This window comes from Bubalus kerabau, chromosome 14 (genome assembly GCF_029407905.1).
Source record: "Bubalus kerabau isolate K-KA32 ecotype Philippines breed swamp buffalo chromosome 14, PCC_UOA_SB_1v2, whole genome shotgun sequence".
NCBI lineage: Eukaryota > Metazoa > Chordata > Mammalia > Artiodactyla > Bovidae > Bubalus > Bubalus kerabau.
The window spans coordinates 2,830,888-2,843,088 of NC_073637.1; the positions used below are offsets into that span (position 1 = coordinate 2,830,888).

General features: G+C 43.3%; 1 protein-coding gene and 1 non-coding gene across 6 annotated transcripts in view; both read right to left on the reverse strand.

The window, feature by feature from the left end:
* Nucleotides 1-12,201, reverse strand: part of MROH1 (maestro heat like repeat family member 1) — a 49,749-nt gene that overhangs the window by 35,199 nt on the left and 2,349 nt on the right. For all 5 annotated transcript variants that reach the window (XM_055545522.1, XM_055545520.1, XM_055545521.1 and 2 more), the window contains exon 2: nt 6-86. In XM_055545522.1, coding sequence (XP_055401497.1) covers nt 6-27 — 22 coding nt within the window. In that variant the 5' untranslated portion in view covers nt 28-86. The remainder of the gene's footprint in view (nt 1-5; nt 87-12,201) is intronic.
* LOC129627492 (small Cajal body-specific RNA 15) lies at nt 3,968-4,090 on the reverse strand. The gene has a single exon (XR_008702631.1). It is a non-coding gene; the product is annotated as a small Cajal body-specific RNA 15 (non-coding RNA).

Below are 12,201 nucleotides of genomic sequence, written 5' to 3' on the forward strand. Positions count from 1 at the left end.
CTCACTCTTCGCGTAGGTCTCACTCATCACTGTGGCACGAGCTTCTTTTCGCCTCCTGGTGTGAACCCGGATGCCTCTCTTCAGACCTGGAGTCACCAGACGTGCAACATTTAAGTCACTGGCCTCCTCAGTTTACGAGTAGTTAGTGTGTTTGTGTAAAACACAAGATCAGAAGGGGTTTGTCTGGGAAACAATCTCTGCCACACTCTGGCTGGGTGGTGCACAGAGGACAGGCAGCACCCGCTCCACCCCAGCAGCCGGCAGCCCCGCCGCCACGTGCTGGGCCCACAGGGGCTTGTCCTGGCTGGCCCGCAGAGGGTGCCAGGCCAAGCGCGATCACCACCTCCACTGACAGCATCTTCCTTCACTCTGTGCACGTAAGGCCTCGTGCTGCTGACGGACTGTGCGGAGAGGGACACCCCTCCCTGAGGGCCAAGAACAACCACCTTGGTCACTGCGTGGCTGGGACCCCCCACTTCCTGCTGGCTGAACAAGACTGGACAGGCAGCTCAGGGATCTGGTGGGCTCTCTGGTGTCTGAAACCAACCATCCAGACAGCTCACGGGATTTGAGAGTTGCAGCTTTCAAACATCGTGTGCCTCAAAGCACCACTTGCAACTGTTGGACCCAAAGAATAAAGCCCATGGAATATGCAAGTGCCTCTGCACGTCCCCACGTGGTCACAGGATCCAACAACTGGTACAGGACTGCTTTCTCACACTGGGGTCCTCTATTTTCTGGGCACCACCTTCATTCTTGGGCACTGCTCATCCAAAAAAGGGTGAAGGTAGAGGAAGCAAAGAAGACAGGCCTCCACCTGCTCCTGAGCAGGAAGACACACTCACTTGGCTGTGGCCACATAGGAAGGGGCTGTGAGAGGTGTCTGATGAGTGGGGGGATTACAGCAGGTGAGAACTCTAGATGGAGAAGGCACCCTGGTCCTAAGCATTCACCCATCCCACCAAAACCTCAGTGCAATGACAGAAAAGATGCATGTTTTAAAAGAACAAGTCCACAAGGGTGCTAGAACACAAGAACAGATAAAATTAGAAGACCAGACATTTCCAGGAATCCCAGGCAGACAGAAAGCAGATGGAGAAGACTGGTTTGAGGCTGATGGGATCAGCAAGGTGTTTCCCCTCTTTTCCTGGAAAACATCTAAAAATAACCCGGAAAACAAGAAATAAAGACACATATTCCATTAGCAGCAGAGCAAGGAGGTGGCAAACCGCACCCCACCACACACACAAAGGTGAGGGGCTGGAAATGCCACAGCGCTCAGGCAGGTATGAAGGTGCTGGCCGCAGGCTCCACAGAGAGTCATCAGGACTCTTCTCAGGCAGGCACCCCTGCGCATGGAACCCGCTTTCTAGGTACCTGGGCCAGTCTGGGTTATAAGCACGCAGCCCACTCCTGGCACAGGGGCTTTGCCTGTGAAAAGCCACAGCCACCCATCTCCATGGCCTCAGAGAAGATGGGTTGAACAGCTCCAGCTCCAAAGTTTGGAGCATCCTTCATACAAATGCAGACAGCTATGCACACCCAACTCGAGCAGGGACAAACACAAACATAAGGGACATCAGCTCCCAGCCTGCCTGGGAGGAATGGACCTATTTGCTGCCTCAACCCAAACAACTAAAAAAACTGAATTAAACACATGGAACCAGAGTTCTCAAGCTGATGGGCATCAGGAACAAAGGGTGGGAAAGCCTGTGATCATGCCAGCTCATCGCCTGAAGGGCATGTCCAGCTGAGGACACGCAGAGCAGGCCCAGAAACAACCCGGGAGGCCTGGGTCTTGCTGGAGTCCACAGGGTCCAGTACCAGGGAGAACCTCAGAGGCCTGCAGAGAGTCCCCAGTCACTCAGCTGATTTACTGGCCAGCACAGGGGCAGCAAAATAATGTCCCCAAGGATGCCCATGCCCCCATCCTCAGCACATGAGTATGTTACTTAGCTGGCAAAAGGGACTTAGCAGATGGGGTCAAGGGCACAGACCTTAAGGCAAGGAACTCAAGATTATGTGAGCGAGACCCGCCTTAGTTCTTAAGAGCAAAGAACCTTTCTCAACTGCATCAGAGACATGAGATTAAGAAGGGAGGAAAAAAACAAAGCATGGGAAGAACACCCACTGTGGCTGGCTGCGCAGATGGAGGCAGGAGGCCAGAGATGACCCAAGGCGGGGGAAGGAACTGCCCAAAATGATTAGCAGAAACAATCTGTGGGGCTCACAGTGAGCCAGGAACGGGCCTCTCCTGGCAGCAGGGGAATACCACAACTCTCAGCGCGCTGGGAAGGGCACTCAGGAGGGTTTCAACTCAGTAAAGAAGTAAAACTAGGGCGTTCCCTAGGGGCCCAGTAGTGAGGATCCCAGGTTCACACTGCCATGGCCCAGGTTCAATATCTGGTTGGGGAACTGAGATCCTGCAAGCCAAGCCATGCAGCCAAAAATGGAAAAAGAAGAAAAAGGTAAAATGCCATTCTGGTTTCACCTACCAAAGCTAAAAGCAAGACCTGAAAGGATCAAACTGTTCCCAAGTAACTTAGACCAGCCCAGCACAAAGCTTGAGAATAACAAGAGGAAAACAAAACACCATGTACCAACAAACAAATATAAGAAAGAAAAATAACAGTGTCTGGCATCCAATCAAAAATGACCAGGCACACAAAGAGGCAAGAAAACACAACCCAAATTTGCTGTCTGGCTAAGAAACTCAAATAGGGGCTGTGTATCAACCTAGAGGGGTGGGATGGAGAGGGAGATGGGAGGAGGTTCAAAAGAGAGGGGATATATGTATACCTATGGCTCATTCAGGTTGAAGTTTGACAGAAAACAACAAAATTCTGTAAAGCAATTATCCGTCAATAAAAAAATAAATTAAAAAAAAAACACACAACCCATAATGAGGGTGAATCAGTCAATAGACAATGACCTGGAAATGGTGCAGAGGAAAGAATTACTAGATAAGACATTTAGATTACAACTGTATTTCATATATTCTAGAAACCACAGGAAACACTAAGTATGTTAACATAAAGAGGCGAAAGTAAAAGAATGGGAGAAGAAAAATGAGGCTGACAATAATCACAAAAAAGCTGGAGGGGCTTCCCTGGTAGTCCACTGGTTAAGAATCCACCTGCCAATGCAGGGGACACAGGTTCAATCCCTGGTCTGGTAAGACCCCACATGCCTCAGGGCAGTTAAGCCTGTGCAACACAATTCCTGAGCCTGTGTGCTGCAGCTACCGAAGCCCACATATCCTAGAGTCCGAGCTCTGCAAAAAGAGAAGCCACTACAATGAGAAGCCTGCACACCACAGCCAGAGAGTAGCCCCTGCTCGCAGCAACTAGAGAAAGCCCATGCACAACAGCGAAGACCCAATGCAGCCAAAAATATATAAATAAATAATTTTTTTAAAGCTGGAGTGACTATATTAATATTAGATAATAAAGTAGACTTCAGAGACATAGCAATTATTTAAAAAAAAACATCGCTTTTTATTTGGAAAAGTGTATGCTTAATAATTGACTTCCTACTGGTTCAATCAACATGATGCAAGCATTTGTACACATCCAATAAAATATTTCTGAAGCCTGTGCTTGATCATCAGTCTGCTCTTCTCATTCTCCAGAATGATTTAAAATTTTAACTCATTTTAAGAGTTTTAAATGGCTCCCACACTGGCAGCTGCCCAGAATGATTCACCATGATGCAGCATTCTGCAAATGAGACTATGCTGGTCTTCCTACAAGGAGGCTTGGCCACCAGCAGCTGCCCTGGGCCTGCTGAAACCTGTGCTACAGGGAAGGGCCTCTCCTGCACTTTCCTAACCAACTTCTCCAGTTGGCAGCCACCTTCCTGTCACCTAGAGCAATCCTCATGGGCTCCCTAAGTCTTTCTTCACCCTTACTCATCTCTGTATTTACTACTCCTATTTTCTACAGTGAAACAATGGAAACTATATCATTGCTGTTGGTAGATAAGTAGGTCGTGAATTCATTTTGCAAACAAGACCTGTTCTATCTACCTTTGCATTCAGGAGGCTAAAAGCAGAGTCAGCTTGACTTCAAGGACTCTATTTTCTTAGCAGAGACATAACAATTCTAAACATTTATGCACCTAATAACAAAGCTTTAAAATACACAAACTCAAAACTAAAAAAATTCAAGGAAAAATAAACAAATGCAAAATACAACAGAAATTCCAACAGTCCTCTATTTGTAATTGTTAAAACAAGTATACAGAAAATCACTGCAGGTACAGAAGACTTGAACAATACCATCAATCAACTTGGTTCAAACAGTACTTTTATAACATTCCATTCATTAACAGAAGAATATATATTTCTTCAAAAAGCTCATGAAACACTTACCAAGATTGACTATATTCTGAGCAATAAAACAAGTCTCAATAAACCTAAAAGTATTCAAGTCATACAAAGTATGTTTTCTGCGCTGCCAGGTCGCTCAGTCGTGTCCAGCTGTTTGTGATTCTATAGACTGTAGCCCGCCAGGCTCCTCTGTCCATGAGATTCTCCGGGCAAAAATACTGGAATGGGTTGCCATGCCCACCTCCAGGGGATCTTCCCACTCAGGGATCAAACCTGCCTTTCCTAAGTCTCCTGTATTGGCCAGCAGGTTCTTTATCACTAGCGCCACCTGGAAAGCCCCTGTTTTCTGACCACATGGGATTAAATTTGAAATCAATAAGAGAAAGCTATCTGAGAAATCTGAGTATTTATCAACTACTGAATATGCTTTAAAATAATTCATGAGACAAAAAAAATGCAAAAAATGAAATTAAAGTGAATAAAAATGAAAACATATTAAAATGTGTGGGAGAAATTAAAAAAAAAAAAAAACAATAAAAAATGTGTGGGAAATAAATAGCACTAAATGGTTGTATTAGAAAAGAATGACACTGTGGATCTGAATAACAGCAACCTCATTTAGCAGGGGAAGCCAGAGGGGGCAATCCCACACATACCACTTCAAGTGAATCACAAAGCCAACAAGAAGAGCCATGACTTGCATTCCCAGCAGGAAGACATCTCTGGTTTGGGACAGGCCACAGGCCCAGCAGATGGGAACCTTCTCAGCTCAGAGAGTGGGAAGCCACCACCATCCTAAACACCCCTCCCTCCCATAGACTTTCCTTCAGAGCAACCCCTCCTTTTCTCGGCAAAGTAACTTCCTCTCCTTTGTTTGCTGGACTTGCCTATTATTGTTGTTGTTCAGCCGTTCAGCTGTGTCCGACTCTTTGCTACCCCATGGACTGCAGCATACCAGGCTTCCCTGTCCACCATCTCCCAGAGCTTGCTCAAACTCATGTCCATCGAGTCAGTGATGCCATCCAAACATCTCATCCTCCGTCATCCCCTTCTTCTCCTGCCTTCAATCTTTCCCAGCATCAAGGTCTTTTCTAATGAGTCAGCTCTTCACATCAGGTAGCCAAAGTATTGGAGTTTCAGCTTTAGCATCAGTCCTTCCAATGAATATTCAGGATTGATTTCCTTTACAATGGACTGGTTTGATCTCCTTGCAGTCCAAGGGACTCTTAAGAATTTTCTCCAACTCCGCAGTTCAAAAGCATCAGTCCTTCAGCACTCAATTTGCTTTATGGTCCTACTCTGACATCCATACATGAATACTGGAAAAACTATAGCTTTGACTATTCGCAAATTTGTTGGCAAAGTAATGTCTCTGCTTTTTAATATGCTGTCTAGGTTGGTCATAGCTTTTCTTCCAAGGAGCAAGCGTCTTTTTTAATTTCATGGCTGCAGTCACCATCTGCAGTGATTTTGGAGCCCAAGAAAATAATCTGTCACTGTTTCTATTGTTTCCCCATCTATTTGCCATGAAGTGATGGGACAGGATGCCATTATCTTCATTTTTTGAATGTTGAGCTTTAAGCCAACTTTTTCACTCTCCTCTTTCACTTTCATCAAGTGAGGGTCTTTAGTTCCTCTTCACTTTCTGCCATACGGGTGGTGTCATCTGCATATCTGAGGTTATTGATATTTCTCCCAGCAATCTTGATTCCAGCTTATGTTTCATCCAGCCCAGCATCTTGCATGATGTACTCTGCATAGAAGTTAAATAAGCAGAGTGACAAAATAAAGCCTTGATGTACTCCTTTTCTAATTTGAAACCAGTCCATTGTTCCATGTCCAGTTCTAACTGTTGTTTTTTGATCTGCATACAGGTTTCTCAGGAGGCCAGTAACATGATCTGATATTCCCAACTCTTTAAGATACAAGAACTAAGATACCCCATACCATGTTCCACAGTTTATTGTGATCCACACAGTCAAAGGCTTTGGTATAGTCAATGAAGCAGAAGCAGATATTTTTCTGGAATTCTCTTGCTTTTTCTTCCAATGGATGTTGGCAATCTGATCTCCAGCTCCTCTGCCTTTTCTAAATCCAGGATGAACATGTGGAAGTTTTTGGCTCACGTACTACTGAAGCCCAGCTTGGCGAATTTTGAGCATTACTTTGCTAGCATGTGAAATGAGTACAATTGTGCAGTAGTTTGAACATTCTTTCACACTGCCTTTCTTTGGGATTGGAATGAAAACTGACCTTTCCAGTCCTGTGGCCACTGTTGAGTTTTCCAAATTTGTTGGCATGTTTACTGCCACTTTCACAGTATCATCCTTTAGGATTTGAAATAGCTCAGCTGGAATTACTTTTATATAGTTTTTGCTATAGTATGGCTGTCCTGAGTTGCAATTCTCTGCTATTCCCAGATAAACACACTCTGCTGGTAAAATAATTACCTCTTTTAGTTTTAAGGTCAACAACGTTAAATCCTACCTTAAGAAATTACACACTCAAAAGAAGCAAAAGAATTAAAATAATAAATATCAGTACATAAAGAAATAAGAGAAAAATAAAAGTGCCAAAGGCTAGTTATTTGAGAAGATCAATAAATTTGATAACCAATCTGCCTGACTGATCAGGAAAAAGAGGGAAAACACAAATTACCAATCTTAAGAATGAGAACAAATACATTCTACAGATATTAAAAGGATAATAAGAATATATCTAACTTGTCGAAGGTAAATTGGACAATTTAAAAGAAACAGATGAGTCAATTATACCTCAATAAAAAATTATTAAAATCAAAAAACAAAAGAAATAGACAAGTTCCTTGAAACACAAACTATCAAAGCTCACTCAAGAAAAAATAGATTAAAAACAAAAAGAAAAAATAGATAATCTAGAACTTCCCTGGTGGTCCAGTGGTTAAAACTCCACACTTCCACTGCAGGGTCCACAGATTTGATTCCTGGTCAGGGAACTAAGATACCCCATACCATGTGGCACAGTCAAAAAAAAAAAAGAAAAAAAAATAGCTTTATATTTAACAAAGAATTGAAGTTGTAGTTAAAAGCCTTCACACAGAGAAAACTCTAGGCCTACATGACCTCCCTGGGAAATTCTATCAAGCATTTAAGGAAGAAACAACTCCAACTCTACACACATTCTTCCAGAAAAACTGAACCTAAAAAGCACTTAACAACTGATTCTCTGAGGTTAGCATTACTCTGATAGCAAAACTAGACACAACAATTAAAACTATAGATCAATATCCTTCACAGATGCAAAATTTCTTAACAATATTTTATCAAATCATATCCAACAACAGGTAAAAATGATAATACCTCATGACCAAATTGGGTCATTCCATGAATGCAAGGTTGGTTGGTATTTTTAACTCCAGCCACTGTAAATCACAATAACAGACCAAAAAATAAAAACCACATAATCATCTCAATAAATGCAGAAAAAGCATTTGTCACAATCCAACATCCACTTATAATAATAATTATCAACAAACAGGAACAGAAGGAAACTTCCACAATCTGATAAAGAGCACCAAAGGGAAATCTATAGGAACATTATACTTAACAGTAAAAGACTAAATGCAATCCCTACAGGATGGGGAAGAAGGCAAGGATGCCTGCTCTCACTAGTTCTATTCACTATCAGCTGGAGGTTTTAGTCTGTGAAATAAGGCAAGAAAAAAAATAAGACATCCAAATTGAAAAAGAAGTAAAACTATTTTTATTCACAGGTGATGTGATCATCTATGCAGAAAATGCTACAGAATCTAGAGTTGGAACCAGATCAATAAGTCATCTAGCAAGATCACAAAATATAAATATTCAATTTTTAAAAAACATTAATATTAGAAAATCAACTGTATTTCCATATACTAACAATAAACAATCAAAAATTGAAAAAGCCACAACATCTGCCATTGAGCAAAAATTATATGAAATATTTAGCGACAAATTTGACAAAAGATGGACAATGCAGTAAAATTATCAAACACTGCTGAGATATAAAAGAAAACTTAAATAAATGGAGAGAAATACTGTACAAGGAAATCAATTCTTTGCAAATGGATCTACAGATTGAATGCATTCCCAATCAGAATCCCAGCATGTTTTTTGTAGAAACTGACAGACTGATTCTAAAATTCATACAGAAATGCAGAGGACCTAAAATAGCCAAGACAACTCTGAAAAAAAAAATAGAGAACCTATACTACATGACTTCAAGAGTTATATGGCACATCACACCACTTGGTAGCAGACACACGTCGCACCACTCAGTGACAGACATACTGTGATCAACATTAGCCACCCCCCTCCTCACCCTGCTCCAACCCTTCATATTGGGCAGCAGGTGCTCTGCTCCCCCTCTGAGAGCCCATCTCTGATGGCTACCTCTCCTAATGCTGCCTTGGCCACTTCCTCCACCCTGAGAGTGCTGGTCTTCATCAAACACAGGCCATATCATGCCACACCACTGCTCAGTGGTCTTCACTGCTGCTCACAGAATCAAAGCAAAACCTTCGACAAAGACTTTTGCAACCCAGACCCAAGTCCCTCTCTGCTCCTCTCTCATCCCTCATGCTTCAGGCATCCTGAATGCCCTGGGCTAGGGCTTGGGCTCTTGTACCTCTGCTTCTGCTGATCCCTACAAACACCCCACCCTGTCCTCTTCACCCCACAGAACACATTCATTCCTCAGAGGTCAATCACTTACCTCCCCCAGGACACTGTCACCCCTCCAGCAGGTGACCCAGGGTTCCCCCAGTCCTCGCTCCTACAGGGATAGTGGCATCCTTTCTGAACAGCAGATGTGCATGCTGATCTGCCTTCAGCCCACCATGCACACAGAGAAAGCTTTGATTTATATTCTTGGCATATACACAATTTCAAAAAACAAACAAAACACTGTTCATTGAAGGAAAAGACTCAAAATCCTCATCTAAGACTCAATATTATAAAACTGTCAATTCTCTTTCATTTATAAAAATGTGAATCAGGCTACTGGAGGGTTCCACTTGATAAAATAGTTTCAAATTCATATGGAAGAATCAACATACAACAGTAGCCAACTAAATTCTGAAAAGTCTGTGAACAGCGGGATTTGTCCTATGTTATGTTCAGTTCAGTTCATTCGCTCAGTCGTGTCCAATTCTTTGCAACCCCATGGAATGCAGCATACCAGGCTTCCCTGTCCATCACCAACTCCCAGAGCTTGTTCAAACTCATGTCCATCAAGTCAGTGATGCCATCCAAACATCTTATCCACTGCCATCCCCTTCTCTTTCTGCCTTCAATCTTTCCCAGCATCAGGGTCTTTTCTAATCCAGTTCTTCGAATCAGGTGGCCAGACTATTTGAGCTTCAGCTTCAGTATCAATCCTTCCAATGAATATTCAGGACTGATTTCTTTTAGGATTGACTGGTTTGACCTCCTTGCTATCCAAGGGACTCTCAAGAGTCTTCCTCAACACCACAGTTCAAAAGCATCAATTCTTCGGTGCTCAGCTTTCTTTATAGTCCAACTCTCACATCCATACATGACTACTGGAAAAACCATAGCTTTGACTAGATCGGCTTCTGTCAGCAAAGTAATGTCTGCTTTTTAATATGCAGCCTAGGTTGGTCATAGCATTTCTTCCAAGGAGCAAGTGTCTGCAGTCACCATCTGCCGTGATTTTGGAGCCCCCCAAAATAAAGTCTGTCACTGTTTGCATTGTTTCCCTAATTATTTGCCATGAAGTGATGGGACAGGATGCCATGATCTTCATTTTTTGAATGTTGAATTTTAAGCCAACTTTTTCACTCTCCACTTTCACTTTCATCAAGAGGCTCTTCAGTTCTTTATCGCTTTCTGCCATAAGGGTGGTGTCATCTGTATATCTGAGGTTATTGACATTTCTCCCAGCAATCCTGATTCCAGCTTGTACTTCATCCAGCCTGGCATTTGGCATGGTGTACTCTGCATATAAGTTAAATAAGCAGAGTGACAATATACAGCCTTGACATAATCCTTTCCCAATTTGGAACCAGTCTGTTGTTTCATGTCTGCTTCTAACTGTTGCTTCTTGACCTGCATACAGATTTCTCAGGAAGCAGGTCAGGTGGTCTGGTATTCCCATCTCTTTCAGAATTTTCCACAGTTTGTTGTGATCCACATAGTCAAAGGCTTTGGTATAGTCAATAAAGCAGAAGTAGATGTTTTTCTGGAACTCTCTTGCTTTTTCGCTGATCCTACAGATTTTGGCAATTTGATCTCTGGTTCCTTGCCTTTTCTAAATCCAGCGTGAACATCTGGAAGTTCTCAGTTCATGTACTGTTGAAGGCTGGCTTGGAGAATTTTGAGTATTACTTTGCTAGCGTGTGAGATGAGTACAATTGTGTGGTAGTTTGAACGTCCTTTGGCATTGTCTTTCTTTGGAATTGGAATGAAAACTGACCTTTTCCAGTCCTGCGGCCACTGCTGCATTGTTGCCCAGTAGTAGATATAATGGTCATCTGAATTAAATTTTCCCATTCCAGTCCATTTTATGTTATGTTAAAATGTACTAAAATGCTGCCATAATTAAAACCATGCCTTTGTTATAAGAGGCACACAAATCAACAGAACTGTACAGAGAATCCAGAAATAAACACCAATAAGGAATAAAAAGGGAAAAATTTAAATAATAAAGACATTAGCCAACAAATAGTGTAGGAACAGCTTGGTAGGCACTCAGGGGAAAAAATTAGTTTTCCCTACATCTTTCCTTACCCCAAAATAAGTGCTAGATGGATATAAGCATCATGTGTAAAAAGTAAATGTAGTCCTAAGTAGAAAATACAAGGACATATCTTACAGTCTTAGAGTAGGAAAGGACTTTCTAAGCCAGACACAAAACTCCACATACCTTAATGAAAGCTTTCAGTTGGACTATATGAAATTTTTTAATTTCTGAAAATCAGAAGCATACATAAACTCAAGACCACATCCATACATACACCTATGCCCACAATTGTACACTCTCAGACCTCACCCCATCCTCAATAGAGCATTAAGTAAATGAAAGACAAAATGGGTCAAACCATTCATTATAGGTATGACAAGAGCCCAATCTGCCTAACATTAACATGCACAGAAGTGCACCCACATCAACAAGATGAACAGGAAGACAGGCAGCACAAAGAAGACCACCAGTCCAGGACTCCGCTTCCCGTGCACCGCCACTTCCCCCCACTGCCCCACAGGACTGAGGGGCGGGGAGCAAGGCCTGCAGTGGCCACACATAGGTGGGGACAGCCAGCAGAGCCTGTGGAGTGTTCCCTACAAGCCTGAATGGTCGCACTCTGTGATGGCATCGTCCACCTTCCAATACCCATCTACAGAAGCCCACAGAGTGTCATAAAAACACATATGTCAATCAGGGATCTGGTTAGATTTGAAAAAACAAGCACTGGAAAAAAGTGGGAGCCAGGTAAGTATCGATTACCTGGGTTTGACTGGTTTTGAAGGTCTCCACCTGCGGCCCCTGCCCCAGGCCAGGAGATAACTGACCTGTGAGCACAGTGCTGACGGCAAAGCCAGGTGAAACTGCCACAGAGGAAGGGGGCACACAGACAGGGGAGGGCCCAGGAGGCCCCCTGCCTCCCGCAGGAAGCACCTCAGAGGCACCATCTCCTCAATCTGCATGGCCAAGTAGGTCCAACAGCGGCACACTGTGAGCAGCTGATCAGCAGTGGGGCAGGACTCCACCAGGACTGGCTCCCACACTCCCCTCCAAGGCTGCCCGCCTGCCCACCCTGATGCTCCTGGCACATGGCACAGGGCAGAGCCATCAGGGCCTTCCCTCCCTGCACTGGACATACTGTGGGCCAGTGA